The sequence below is a fragment of the Moschus berezovskii genome, chromosome 13 (assembly GCF_049115385.1).
Source record: "Moschus berezovskii isolate FMDL1 chromosome 13, NW_MosBer_1.0, whole genome shotgun sequence".
In the NCBI taxonomy this organism is placed as follows: domain Eukaryota; kingdom Metazoa; phylum Chordata; class Mammalia; order Artiodactyla; family Moschidae; genus Moschus; species Moschus berezovskii.
The window spans coordinates 1,588,677-1,602,705 of record NC_142472.1 but is presented as its reverse complement, the minus strand read 5'-3'; the positions used below and the strand labels follow the sequence as shown (position 1 = coordinate 1,602,705).

General features: G+C 53.1%; 1 protein-coding gene across 5 annotated transcripts in view; it reads left to right on the top strand.

Annotated features, from left to right (window-relative positions):
* Positions 1 to 14,029, top strand: part of ARHGEF7 (Rho guanine nucleotide exchange factor 7) — a 103,239-nt gene that overhangs the window by 85,640 nt on the left and 3,570 nt on the right. For 2 of the 5 annotated variants that reach the window (XM_088842583.1, XM_088842584.1), the window contains 4 exons: positions 628 to 852; positions 2,518 to 2,611; positions 3,903 to 3,992; positions 6,561 to 6,737. In XM_088842583.1, coding sequence (XP_088698709.1) covers positions 628 to 852; positions 2,518 to 2,611; positions 3,903 to 3,992; positions 6,561 to 6,737 — 586 coding nt within the window. Of the gene's footprint in view, positions 1 to 627; positions 853 to 2,517; positions 2,612 to 3,902; positions 3,993 to 6,560; positions 6,738 to 7,136; positions 9,367 to 14,029 lie in introns of those variants that run through there. The other 3 variants (XM_055426721.2, XM_055426723.2, XM_055426724.2) reach the window with 2 other exon arrangements.

Below are 14,029 nucleotides of genomic sequence, written 5' to 3'. Positions count from 1 at the left end.
AAGGTCCTTCTGAGAAATTAGACGTGTATAACTTTGTCTTGATTAAAGCTGATTTTTCTGAGAAAATGTTTTACCCAAGGGATTGGTAAAATTTTTCTTCAGAAAGACAGTACATATTTTTTTTGGTTTTTAAGCAATATGGTCTCTGTTGCAATTGTATTTTGCTATAAAAGCTATAAAAGCAAAATAGAATTGCAACAGAGACACGAATGGGCCTGTGGCCCAGGGAAAAAATTTTTTTTAAACAAAAACAGGGATCAGGCCTTACTTTTGCTGGCGAGGTAATAATTATTCTCCCCCAGTCACATTCCCAGTGCAGAGAATGCTCATTCTTTTATAAAATCCTGATATCTGTGTTAAATGCCTTTTTTGCAAATGTGACTGCATGGCAGTTAAAGGCGGTCGATGGATTTCTGGGTCTGGATCCAGCAACCTGCTGCTTCCTGCCCTGGGCTCAGCGAGCCCCACACAGGGTGTGGGGGATGCTCGGCCTGGCAGCCAGTCACCCGAGCATCTGGAGGTTCAGGATGCATGCTAGCAAGTGGGCGCTGTGTGCTGGGAGGGCTGGGCTGGCCCCGGGTCCTCTGGTGGTGAACGCGCTCTGCTGTCTCCCTCTGTCCCTGGCAGCTCCCCTCCCACTCCATCACCCCGTCCAGCAAGCACGCGGACAGCAAGCCCGCGCCACTGACGCCCGCCTACCACACGCTGCCCCACCCCTCCCACCACGGCACTCCACACACCACCATCAACTGGGGGCCCCTGGAGCCTCCGAAGACCCCCAAGCCCTGGAGCCTGAGCTGCCTGCGACCCGCACCCCCTCTGCGGCCCTCAGCTGCCCTCTGCTACAAGGAGGTGAGCCCTAGTGAGTTTGGAAATGTGACAGCCCCGTGTTTGTGTCTGTGACGTGGAGCCGATGAGCCTCTTCAGAATGGAAGGCTCTGCCTTCTCTCCCTTGTTACCCTTCTGTGCTCCAGGGCCCCGGGAGTCCTGGGGAGCCCCCCGCTGGGGTCCCCTCTGTGCCCATCACAGAGGGAGAGGGACAGGCTCGGGGCAGTGTTTGTGCTTTGAGGAAGCCAGTGGCTGAAGTGACAAGTGTGGTGATGACACATGTGAGCTTGAGTGTGAGCCGAGTTCAGTTAACTGTCGTGTGGATGTGGCTATGAGTGTGGGGGTGTGGCTCGTGCGGTGGGCGGGGTGGGGATGTGGGTGTGGCTGTGAGCATGGTGGGTGGGACTGTGAGCTTGGTGGGCGGGGCCTGTTTGTGAGCCTGGTGAAGCACCTTTGCGCGGGTTTGCACCTCCACGAGGCCACGTTTGCTGAAGGACCTGGGGCAGACCCTGCCTCCATCCTTGCTGGAGGAATTTTAAGGTACATGGAAGAGTACAACTTAAATTATAGTTAATCTTTTATGGGTTTTGTTAGTAAACTTTGGTTCTTAGGACATATATCTTCCGGGTGGCCCAGGTCGGAGGGGCATTTTGGCATCCTCATTGCCTAGCTTAGTGTTCCAGGGTGCGGTCAAGCCCTGCTGCAGGTTCATTTCAGGGGAGGGGGAGTAGGGTAGAGGAGAGAGAGGCTTGGAGGGTGTGGCCGTGAATACGGCCAGTGTGCTGAGCATAGAGCCAGTGGTCCCAGAGCAAGGTCGGCACTGGGCGCCGCCGAGCGGGCACTCCTCCCGGGCTTCCCTCCGCCCCCTTGCCTCAGGCACCTGCTGCATTCACTTCTTCGGGCATTGATCACTCCTGCTGCATTTTCAAGTGCTTTGAAAGTTTCGCTTTCACAGATTTTGGAGAGATACCTTTGGAACGCAGGCTCTGTTTTCTCGGTGCTTTGCAGCCTGATCCCTCCCATCGCCCGAGTCACGTTCTCAGCCTCGGATTGGCCTCCTGAGGTTCACCATAGGTGTATGTGACTCAGTGATGCAGAAATCAGCCTTTCTGACGTTGGTGTTCAGTGTGTGCTTGTCCGTCAAAACCTTGCCGGCCACATGGGCTTGTTCTCGCTGTTCCTCTCCTGCCCTGCTGAGGGTCCAGATGTGTTGTGGGTGGAGGGACGGACTCTGGGGCTGTGAACATAGCTCTGCCAGCGGAGGGGGCTCCAGTGTCCTGCCCGTGGGCTGATTCTGTTCCATTTTCTTCTCCCTTGAGGCTTTGGATACGTTCATAAAGTAATTGTTTTCCCTCACCTTTCATTTAGAAATCGACAGTTTCCTCCTTCTGCCCCAGAGTGGGCAGTGCACGTGGCTCCCTGCACAGGCATCAGCCAGCTGCCCTGTCCTCCCCGCACCGCCGGCTGCGGCGCCTCCTTGGGGGTGGTCCCAGTGGTCCAGGCGCCGGGGGGTGCAGGTGGAGGGGGGCCGTCAAAGCCTGTGCCTGAGGATGTCAGCGCTCGGCAGCTGGCAGAGCGTGGTCACCGTGTGCGGGGCCGGCGCTGGAGTGTTCCCGGCTTTCCCCTCCGCTGCGGCCGTGCTCTCCCGCCAGATCTGGGGTCTGCCAGCCTTTCCCTCTCCTTCCCCAGGACCTGAGCAAGAGTCCCAAGACCATGAAGAAGCTGCTCCCCAAGCGCAAGCCGGAGAGGAAGCCCTCGGACGAGGAGTTCGCGCTGAGAAAAAGTGAGTGCCTGCGAGGACCGCTCTCGGGGTGGGGGTGGGGGGAGGCGGGGCTTCGAGGGTGGGGGCGGGGATTTCCAGAACCGCAGAGGAGCCAGTGCCCAGCCTTGGGTCCGCTCTCGAGGACCTCTGAGCGGGGCAGCGCAGCCCCCTCAGTGCCAGCCGCCTCAGCTGCGCTGGCAGCATCCCCCGTGAGCGTGCCCCCCTGTGGATGCTGACTCCCAGCGGATCCTGAAGGGAGTTAAACGTTGTTCTCACAGAAACCTGTTAAACGACTGGTCCAGTTGATGACATGTAAGTTAGTTTCTCGGTGGCTCCTAAGCCCTCCGAGTGACGCTCTTAGGAGGGAGCACCTGGCCTGCCTTGCGTATCATGAGATGCTGTCCGAGCATTTTTGGTACAGCTTATAAGTGACTCAGTCCTTCATTCTTCCCAGTTTTTAAAAATTAGTTGAGCCTTTAAAAATATATCTAATATTCTAGAAAATATAGAAAAAGAACAGTAGCAGAATTTAACCGTACAAGGGTATGAAGCACGGCGGGTGTGAGGGCTGCCCGACATGGTCAGACGCTGCTGCTCCGCAGGCCCCGTCCTCCACCAGGTGGCCTCCGGGTGCAGGTGCGGCCAGTCTGGAAGGGCCCCAGCTCAGGCCACGCTCTGGAGTCATGCCTGCACGCTCTGGGCTGCACTCTGTAAATTTCCCAGATTAACTCTCTGGAGGGAATCTGTGGATCAGGGAAGCGCTTGTAAATAGGGTCAAATGGCCTTTCAGGGGCTGTTCCTGTCTTCACAGCCTCCCACGTGTGGGTGCAGGAAGTTCTTTCTGATATCTGCATCCACACGGAGAAGCATGGTTTCTGATTTTCTCAGGCGATATGTGAAAACACCATTCCTAGTTTTAATTTTCACTTCTTTCTTGGTGACAGTGAACATTCTTTCTGTGTTCTCCTTTGAATAGTTTCTGTTTCTTTTTTCATGTTCGGGATGGGGGGGATACGCTTTTCCCTACGGATTAGTAAGACAATATATAAACATATGTATGTATACACACACAGGCATGTATATGTGTGTGTATATATATATATATATATATATATGTTTGGGTATTAACTCTTTGCCAGATATGTTGTAGATAAAAAGTACATAGAAGTAAACGTCCTTTGGAATATAACTATTCTGTGAATATCGGGAAATGTTTACCCAGCTCGAAGTCCAGGGGAGGGGCCGTCAGTTGTCAGCACTGCTGGCCTGGCTGTGCTGGTGCCGGGCGGTGACAGCCATGTGTCCCTCCCAGGCACGGCTGCACTGGAGGAGGATGCCCAGATTCTGAAGGTCATCGAAGCTTACTGCACCAGTGCCAAGACGCGGCAGACGCTCAACTCAAGTAAGTGTCGCCAGAGCCCGCTGCCTCTCTGCTGGTTCCTTTTGCCTAAAATCACGCCCCGAAGGACACGGGTGTGGCCCTGTGCAGGCTCTCGGCGTGATCCTTAGTGAGGGTGCTTCTGTGGCCTGGCCCATGTCCCTCAGTCATGAGAAGGGGTCTGAGTGGTCAGTGACATGGCCCTGCTGGGAAACCTTAGAGTGGAGGGTGCTGCCAGGCGTGGAATCTCTGGGGCCAGAGGACGGCTGTGATAGGACACTGCAACGCTCTCTCAGTTCAGTTGGTCAGGCTGCTTAATCTGCTGGTGTGGAAGTGGTTTTTTGAGAGAAGAATTTCTTAGAATTATTGTCAAAACACAAGCCTAGAGTAAGAGTTGTTTTTTTTTTTAATATCATCTCCCTCCCCCCACCCCCCACCCCCTTGAATGATTGCATTTAGAGTTTTTGCTGTAGACACCAGTGAGTTTATTGGGTAGATTTCAGTGCCTCTCAGTGTACCTGCATCTTGCTTATAATGTCTTATATGAAAATAATCTTAATCTGTTGTATGAACAGGAAAAAGGTGGATTCTTTGTTTTCCCAAAATTCCTGAGCATTTGAGAGTGGAGTGCAGGGTGGATATAGTCAGGATGTGGTCTGTTCAGGAGGAAAAGGGGCTGAGCTTCCCCCACCTCGGACTGGATGGCGTTAATTCTGGCATGAAAGCCAGCTTGTCTTAGCTGTTGTGTTTTGGTTCCCTTCTCCATCTGAATTTTGGTGAATTGCTCGTCCCCTCATTTGTGCCACCTGCAGTTCCGATCGGTGTCACGTCTGTTATAAAAAAAATGCTGGGAAGAAAAGAAAAGGTGGAAAAAGGAACTGTCAAGCGCTTTAACTTAGCTTTTGTTCAAGGTGACTGCAGGATGTGAGGCTAGGGCCAAGAGGAGTAGCCCTGGGTGCAGCTGCAGATGATCCAGAACCTTCTTTCTGGCTCATACTTTACAAGTCCCGCTGGTGATGTTGGGACATCTGGCCTGCACCCTGTCTGGTGAGAACGCCTGTCTGCAGTGACCGGTGCTCAGAGCAGGTGAGGAAGAGCAGGGTGTGTGTGTAGAGAGAGTCTGCAGGTGACGGGGCTGTAGTCTGCGAGCGCAGGCCGTCGTGACGGGGCTGCAGGTGACGGGGCTGTAGTCTGCGAGCGCAGGCCGTCGTGACGGGGCTGTAGTCTGTGAGCGCAGACCGTCGTCCCTGAGGACAGGACGGTCTCCTATTTGAGGCTGTATTTTGGGTAATAGGCTATGTGTGCCTGTAGTTATTTGGGTTTTTGAGTTTGAGATTTTTGAACAATTACTCACCTCCACATCAGCTGTATGAAGTGCATACATCTCAGGCCATCTCAGGTGAACGGCCCTAGTGCCCTGAGCTGTGTGTTTTTGTGTGGGCCTTGTTTCTTCCCCGGGGGACGGGGACCTGGCGTGTGTAGGTCTCACCACGTTGCCTGTGTGTCCACTTCTGCTGTGCGGGAAGAGCACTGGCTGTTGGCCAGCACAGTGGTTTTTGTTTTTAATCGATGTTAAGGCCTGGGGCCTGGAATGGCCTTCATGCAAGGTTGTCAGGACCAGGTGGCTTGGGAGCTGTGTCCTTCATGCCGGCTGGGTGGTGTAGCACGGAGCCTGGAGATGGGCCAGGCAGGGCGGCTCTGTCCCCACAGAGTGGAGATCGCGGGCGTGCACGCCACGCCTGGGCCAGACAGCCGCGTCACCCACAGGGCCTCAGTGTGCGCTGCCGCCCTCCCAGCGGGCCGCCGCCTCCTGCTGCCCTCCCCCGCTCACGGCTCCCCTCGTGGCAGGGGGAGGGGCAGCATGAGGGTTGGTGGCGTCCGGCCAGACGTGTCTTCCCACGCGTCCACTCCCGTGGCTGCGTGTGGGTGGGTGCTCCGGGCTAGAGGCCGGCGTGCTCTGCAGGGTGGGGGAGCGGGGGCGGGGCCCACATCACCCCGTCTTCCTCAGAAGTTCTAGCAGTCGTTACAGTTGGAAAAGGTAAGTTTAGACCCCATCGTTAAGGTGGCGTTTAGTCTGGCAGAGAGGCCGCTGAAGAAGTGAATCAGAAATCCTGGGGGGTGTTCTGCATTCAGTTAACCACATAAATGGTTCCTTTTACAAATAATGTCCTAAATGAGACTATGTGTTAATCGAATGTGTAGCAGAATTGGTTATTTGTCATATGTCTTTAGAATTTTCTTGTGATTGTGGGCTTAATTCATAAAAGATTTCATAAGTGAGGGCCTAATAGCAGTAAGCTTAAAAAGGAGCAGTTTGGAAATGGTATCCTGATACAGGTTTATTTAAATAATCATCGATCTAGTTTTGTTCTAAGGGTTGTGCTAATCAGTGTCAGTAGATGAAACCCAGCCGTAAATAAGGAGAAATGAACGTTGCTGCCGTTTTTTAACACTCTTTTCTCTTTCCCTTCTCTTCCCGTCACCTTTTGCGTTTGTTTCCTGTTTTGGTTGTGGCTTTTCCTGCCGTCTTCCTGCTCGCCCCTCCTCCGCCTGCCCCTCCTCCCCCGTCCCCCCACCTCCCACCCGTCTTAGCATGGCAAGGCACTGACCTGATGCATAATCACGTCTTGGCTGACGACGACCAGTCAAGTCTAGACTCCTTGGGTCGTCGCAGCAGCCTCTCCCGTGTGGAGCCTTCAGACTTCTCGGAAGACTCTGACTATGACAGTATATGGACAGCCCATAGTTACAGGATGGGTTCTACATCTCGTAAGAGCTGTTGCTCATATATCTCTCACCAGAACTAACGCACTTCTCAGCTTTTCTTAACAATGCTTGTTGTACCGCAGCCTGCTTTTCTTAGATGTTTTCTTGCTGTTTCTTGTCTCTTTTATGTGATATTTTAACAACTTTGGGGAGTGTTTCTGATATTTCCCATTGTACTTTGTGGGGCTTCCTGGCCACGTGGAGTGTCCACTCAAGCGACTGACTGTTGAAAGTGGTGGTGTGTCCACACAGCTACAGCGAGGGTCCTTTGTCCACGGGCAGTGGTGGTCTCACAGCCCCACGGGGCACGGTTAGGGTTTTATGCTCAGTGTAGCGACTGTCTTGTTTCTCTTCAGATACGGCTGTATGAACACTTTTGTATTTTATACTGAAACCACACAGGTTTGTGATCTAAGTACCAGCGACGTGGAGGAGACTCTGGCCTTCCATACAGGGACGTAATTGTGTGTGTGTGCGGGACGCGGCAGTCCAGTAGTTGTGGAGAGATGAGAAGAACTGTGCCTCCAGAGCTGAGTCCAGACCAGATGGCCGAGTGCTTGGCTGCCCTGGGTGCCCAGGAGGAGCCTGTCAGCACGGCGGGTGTGGGCTCCGGGCCTGGGCAGGCGCGCGAGGGGCACATCCACACCCTGCAGACGGCCAGCTCCGGGCCCTGCTTCCCCGCAGGCCAGACACCTGCACATCATCCCCCAGGCTTCCGTTAGTTGGAGGAGTTTCTCTTAGAAGGCACTTGGCAGGCAGGTGCCCCTGCAGCATAGGGCGGGAGTCCAGCCTCCGAGCGCGTAGGTCAGGCTGTATGCATATCCAGGAAGCCTGACTGCCCCGACTCCCAGGTCCAAGCCCACTACACTACCTGTGGGCACACGTGCTTGTTTTCAGCTGCAGGGACACTCCCTGCACAGCCCCAGTGGAACGTCGCCCTCACTTTGGGTTTTCATAGCCATTCGAGTCCCCAAAAGTTTACCAAGTTGCTGTGTAACATGCTTATGAGAACATCTCAGATCTGGGGATGCCCCTGCTTCCCTGGGGTGTGTTGTGGGAGCTCCTCACTGCCCTCCCGTGGACTGGTTCCTGCTTCACGAGGAGCTGACTGTGCCCCGTGGCACGTGCTCATGGCACCAGTGCACACCAGCTCCCCACTGGGTGGGAGGGCGGGGCCTCCCCTCACACGCAGCTGTGAATTAGGGACGCACCGAAGCCGGCCTCAGAAAGCAAGATGCCGTCACGGTCGGGGGTGGCGTTCTCCCTCCCTGTGGGGTGGCTGTGGCCCTGTGCTCTCAGCGCCCACTGCCTCCAGCACCAGGTGTGCGGGGTTCTGACCTTATTTGCATGGAGCGACTGTGAGCTGGTGTCCTGTGCCCTGTGCCCGGGGAGCTGGTCCCACTGTGCGCGACGCTGGTCCCCGCGGCCCTCCTGGGGTCCCGGCAGGAGCTGTGCTGGAGGGCCAGTGCCACAGGCAGGGGCTTGTTAGGAAAAGCAGCAGTCGCACACGTCCATCTGTCCCCAAGTGTCTGCTGAACTGTTTATGCCACCTGGAGAGTTCATATTTTTGTATCAGTTAGTATAAATGCAAAAGTTGAGGAGCAGTCTTCTAGAATTAGTCTGAGCCCAGTATTCACCCGTGGGAGAGAGGGGATTTTATACATTCAACCAAGTAGCAAATGGAGTTATGGGAGAAACACGGTCGCTGCGAGGCTCCTATGCTTCATGTCATGCAGTGAACTCAGAAGCGTCTGTTTTACTTCATGTCACATCAGGTGATGTTACAGCTTTTCAGATTCTCACAGTGCAGGGTCTTCTCTCTGCTCAGAGACTGAGCGTGTCGGGCCAGGCCTTGGTGCCCGCGGGTTTCAGTGCTGAGAGCACCTGGGTTTCTCTTGAACGCCAAGTGGGTTGTCCTGACATTGATGTTCCAAACACCAAAGTTTTCCTATTTCCCATAATTCCTCTTTGTGCCAATTAAAGCCATTTTGACAGTGATTTTCTGTTGACTCTAACTAAGGTCACTACAGAATGACCACCTGGCTGTCTGTCTGTCTGGGTTTGTTCTGCAGTCTGGCACCGTTTGCCCTTGTGACCTAGTTGGAAGTATTCGCATCACTGGCTTGAAAGCCATTCTCACGGGGCTGAGGTGAAGGAGAGCCACGGCCAGTGTCTCCGCTTCTGCGGAACTTCAGTCGTGCTAAAACAGCTCCTGTGTTTCTGCTGTTCTGTAACGTCTCTGTGTACAGTTAGTATTATAACGAAAGGGGACGAATCTGAGCTCGGAGGTAGGTTTAAGCCATTTCCAGGCCCTTTGCCACAGCTCAAATGGTGTTCCCATTGAACTGATACCTGCCACAAGTCTGTAAGCTGTACCCTGTGTTTTGCATAAAACTGCCAAAACACGGGGGTGTGTACAGAGGGGAAGACCGTGAAAAGAGTCTGCGTGTTGTGCTCTCACTCTGTGAGCAGGAGAGCCGTTCTCCGCGGGCGTCTGCCGCTCCGGGCCCAGCCGGATGTGTACCTGGATGTCGCATTGTACAGTACAGTATGCATGCTCCTGTTTGTGGCTCATATGGCAACAAAGTGTTTGTTTTATATTAAAAAAAATGACCTCTGTTATGTACAGTTGAAATAAATTTTGCATTTGCTAGCCTCTGGCTTTTAATATCTGTTACGTGGGGGGGTGGGGGTTGGGGGAGCAGAATTTGCAGTTTATTTGGCCATTTGGAACTAGCATCTTCCACAGGACGGCAGGGCAGTGCTCACCTTGTACCTGCCTCGATGGCAAAGCCTGCATTTTCATAGGTTAAAGATGTTCTTCTAGATGATGCAAGATGACTCTTCTTATGTTTATTTCATCTGTTTCCCTCTAATTCGTTTTTTAAAGAAGTGTTCGCTCACCGGGAGGTTTGTCTCCAGAAAAGAGAGTTCTCTCTTTGCTCTCTTCTGGTGGAGTCAGGGGTGCGCATAAATGGAAGAAAGCCCACCCTTCAGCGTTTTTCCCATAGACCGAGGTCCCAGGCTTTTCATCTGTAGAGTGCATGTCTAGCTTATCAGGAAAAGCAGAGCGGGACGGAAAGCGCCTGCGGCAGGCTTGGAACCAGCACAGGGTGTGGACGCTGACCGGGCGTGCGTCCTCCTCTGAGGGGGGCTGTGTGTGTGCTTGTTTTTTCCTGAGAAAGATGAGTCGGAATCTTATCACAGCCAGAAATAACAGAGAGGCCTAATGGAGAGGTCTTACTAAGTAGAATTTTTCAAATGTTGACATTTTGTTTCATGCTGAAAGTACTTCAGTTTCTGAGTTATAAGTAGTCATGTGACTTGTGCTGTAAAGGTACTCCACCGCTGGCCAGAGAAGCGGATGTTCGCTTCTGAAAGACCCTCTGCGGTCTCCAGGCGGCCGACCCCGATCCTGGACCCATGCGCATGGCGCAGCCCCTGGGTTGGGAGCTGCAGGCCATCGGGGGTGCCACCAGGGGGTGGCCTGCCAGCCTTGACAGCGCCCTGGGTCGGGGCCCTCTTCTTGCTGTCAGGGCAAGCCCTCTCCGCGAGGTGGGGGTGCTGCACCCGTCCGCGCTCTCAAACTGAGCTCCACAGCTCCCTGGGGACCTGTGACAGACTTCGGGGACAGGTTCTCAGTGGGTCTCCAGCTTCCAGGTCACACGTTCCAGTGAGTTCATGGGTCCCTAGCGCCTGCCCCGTCCCCAGCTGAGGGCGCAGAGCGACCCCTGCTGGCGGCAGTGCTTGTTGGCCGGTGTTGGCTGGGTTTGCCCTGAGGAGAGACCCCTGTAGTGAGCCACAGCGAAGGCACGCAGTGCTTGTGTGTGTATTCACAGACACGTGCAGGGTCGTATGCTGGTGTGCACTCCTCAGAACGCCAGCCAGAAAGCTGCAAAATGTTCCTCTTGATGATGGAGAAAGTGTTCAGCACTCAGATTTAGGAAATGCTGAATTCAGGTTAAATGGGTATTTTTGCTGGAAACCTTAAGCACTGTTAACCTCCAGGAAGTGGCTACAGCTTTCAGTGTTTTCCACAGTGAGGTGCTGCAGAACCCCAGTGGTCTCCTGGAAACACAGAGCTCTGCGTTGAACACAGAGTTGGGGAGACTGTGTGTGCTGGTGCCTTCGTGAGCACACACCTGTGTCTCAGCCCGTCAGTGGGGGCTGTCAAAGTGACAGCTGTCTTTGGAGGTTCTGCTATTGAATTCTTTCTCCAGTCTAACTGATTCAGAGAAGATTTGCTGTGATGCCTTTAAAAATGCTAAGCTGATCTTGGAGAAAGCTTGTTAAATCTACCTACTTTCTAGAGCTTTGTTCGTACAGAAACAGTTGACTTACTTATAAACCTGGCTGGAGAATATTCTTTTGTTGTTTTGCTGAAAGACTTGCAATTTTTTTTCAGTTGTTTCACAAAAGTACATTGAAACTAGGCAGCCTGTGGAGTCCTGTGCAGGCTGATGAATACTCTTCACTTACAAGCCTCCTGGCTCACCAGCACATCCTCAGTGGCATTTTTCACGTCGGCGCGTTTCAGGGATCCAGCAGCTGACACTTCCTGTCCCTCAGGTGCCTGTCTTCTGCTCTCGCGCGCTTTCAGCGTATTTGCCAGAATGAGAACGGTGTCCTTCTTGAACGTGCAGCTCTTGGATCAGGTCTCACAGTCACCTCACATCGTGGAGTGTGTGGTTACGAAGTCATCTGGCAGAAGGTACCTGTCAAAGTGACCTCTGAGTTAACTCCCAGAACAGCTCTGCAGAGGCAGCTGGTCTTGTTCTCTTTTTGCGGCTGATGGAATTGAGGCTCTGAGCTTTGGTGTCAGGCCTGAGTTTACTGAGACCCGCAGCCCCAGCCCCTGCACACCCCTGCTCCTCAGAGTGGACACTGCCCCGCTCCACCGCGATTCTGTTCTGTGTATTATTTGAAGACTTCATTGCTGCAAATGCGTAATGTAAACAGGTTGCCTAGGCTTCGAAGCTAGAAGATGAAAAAATAATTGAGGAGAAATAAACATAGAATTTAATCTTCCTGAAGCACTTACATGAAAAAACACATTCAGCCTGTAGTCTCATTAGCTAGTTCAGGTGAAGAAACCTGTTACAGGCTCCCCGTGACCAGCCTGCCCCAGTGGCCCTTGGCCCGACCGTGGCACACAGCTTCAGGGGCAGAGCAGGTGACAGTGGGGACCCCCGGGGGCACCGGGGTCCCAGGTTACCCGCCTGCTTCTGTTTACAGGGAAACCCAGTGGAGCCCTTTGCTCCCTGACGTGTGGGCCACACAGCATAGTCTTTAGGAATGCGTGTCTGTATTCAGGGAAAATAGCACTCCCTCCTCCCAGTTAGGAATATGGCCAATGCTGGCGTTAGTGTTGGAAGTCCGGGTGCTTCCTGGCCCTGCAGATTCTTGACCCGGCGGCCTCTGTGCCTCCCAGTCGTGTTTCCCGCGTGCTGTTTCCTCCCTACGTGGTACTTCTGCACGTGGCCCAAATTCCCAGAAGTGTGTGCTGAGAAAGGCCCAGAAGACAGCGTGGCCACAGCCCTGCACGAGGCCCTTGGAGCCAGTCATCGCTGTCAGCAGGACAAAGCCTTTCAGGACGTGTCCCTCCCTGGGCCCAGGGCTTGGAGGACCTGAAAACCCTGCAGGTCGGTCGCCAGGCGCTGCCCGCCCCCCAGCCTCGGAGCTGTCACCGCAGGACCCGCGTCTCCATGTGAGCACGAAGTCACTAGTGGAGGGTCATCTGTGAATAGCAGCTGACAAGTTCACGAACAGATGTGCTCCGGCACAGCAGCTCCTTCTGGCCGTGCCAGGGTCCCGAGTGGTCCACGTAGTTATAACACCGACGTCCTAGGACGCGTAGACGCCGTGCCGCGGCTGGTGTAGGAGACTGTCCAGACGCTGGCACTGTAGCGTGGTGCTGTCCCTCCCTGGGCCGGGCGGCCTCCTCCTCTCAGGCCCCACGCTGTGGTTTAGCTCGGCCTCCCTGTCTGCGGGACGGGGCTGGAGCCGGGCTTTGCAGACGCCCGCGCAGCGGCCAGTGGGGACACCCAGCCCGGTGAACTAGACCCTCCTCCCTGTCTCTGGCTGCCCCGGGAGTGTTGGGGGCACTTGGTCCCCACGTCGACAGCCGCCACGAGCCCTGTTCTTTCAAGGGAGGGTGAGCTGCAGTGAGATGCTGGTAGAACCGTTAAGTCCCATCCTGAAAGTGTGTGTCGTACTGAATGCTTCCGCCACGTGAGGATGCCCGGGGCCCTCGTCCAGTGTGACGGACCTTTGGAAAGGCAAACCGAGGGTAAAGCAGAGAACACGAAGTTGGGCGAGCCGAAGTGCCGTCTCTGTGGTTAAAACGTGTGCACCAAACAGCCGTGTGAATGAATGGTATTGGAGAAAAACTGCGATCACCACAGTGACCACCAGCAGGGGCTCTGCGGCGGCCACGTCCTTCCCCAGATGTGCATCTGATGTCGTTTCTCAAAGCTAGGAATGATACACGCTAGTGCTGTGTAACTCTTTAAAAAAGTGATTTTCTTCCTTGCACCCTTAAATAAGGTTTGAGTCTCGTTAATTTCTGAAGACCCTGTTTTGCAGTAACGGTTTCTCTGGCCACTGTCCCGGGTAAGCTTTTGTGCTGGTTCTTGGTTAAATGACATAAATATTCCTCTAATATTGTAAACAGTGTTCCTCCTTTTGCAAAAACGTTTATATTCCAGGGAATGTAAATACAATTTTCATAAGAGGATCAGTAATAAACTTTTTCTTAACCATGTGCTGTAACACTTTTAGCTATTGCTCTGGAGTTAAATATTTTAAGGACCAGTTCACTGACTTGATAAATATTGGAGTATGTCTTCTGCGTGATCTGATGCTTCTTCCTAAGATTCCTGGAATAAAATGGCACAAAATTTAGTTGATTTGAATATCCCCCAGAAGTTTGATTATTTCCTTCAAAATACCCAAGTCAGTATGGTCAGAATCTTCAGCTTACTACCTGTTGAAAATTTTGAAAAGATCCATAATCCAGATTCAGAAACTGAAGCTCAATAAATTGCCAAAAAAAAAAAAAAAAAGGCTAACGTTTCCTTTGCCCTGTCCTTCTATGGGCTTGAAGAAGGCTTGGCTTCAGTCTACAGAGGGAGAGGAAGCTGGTAAAGGTTACCCATCCCCATTTTATCTAGAGTATGTATTTCTTAACATACTGGAATTAACACCTGGAATTTAATATTAATAATTAAGTAGTGTTGTATAGTTGAGTTCTTTTAGTTCTGCCATGGTATTTACCTGTGGGTTTCTTTTTTTTT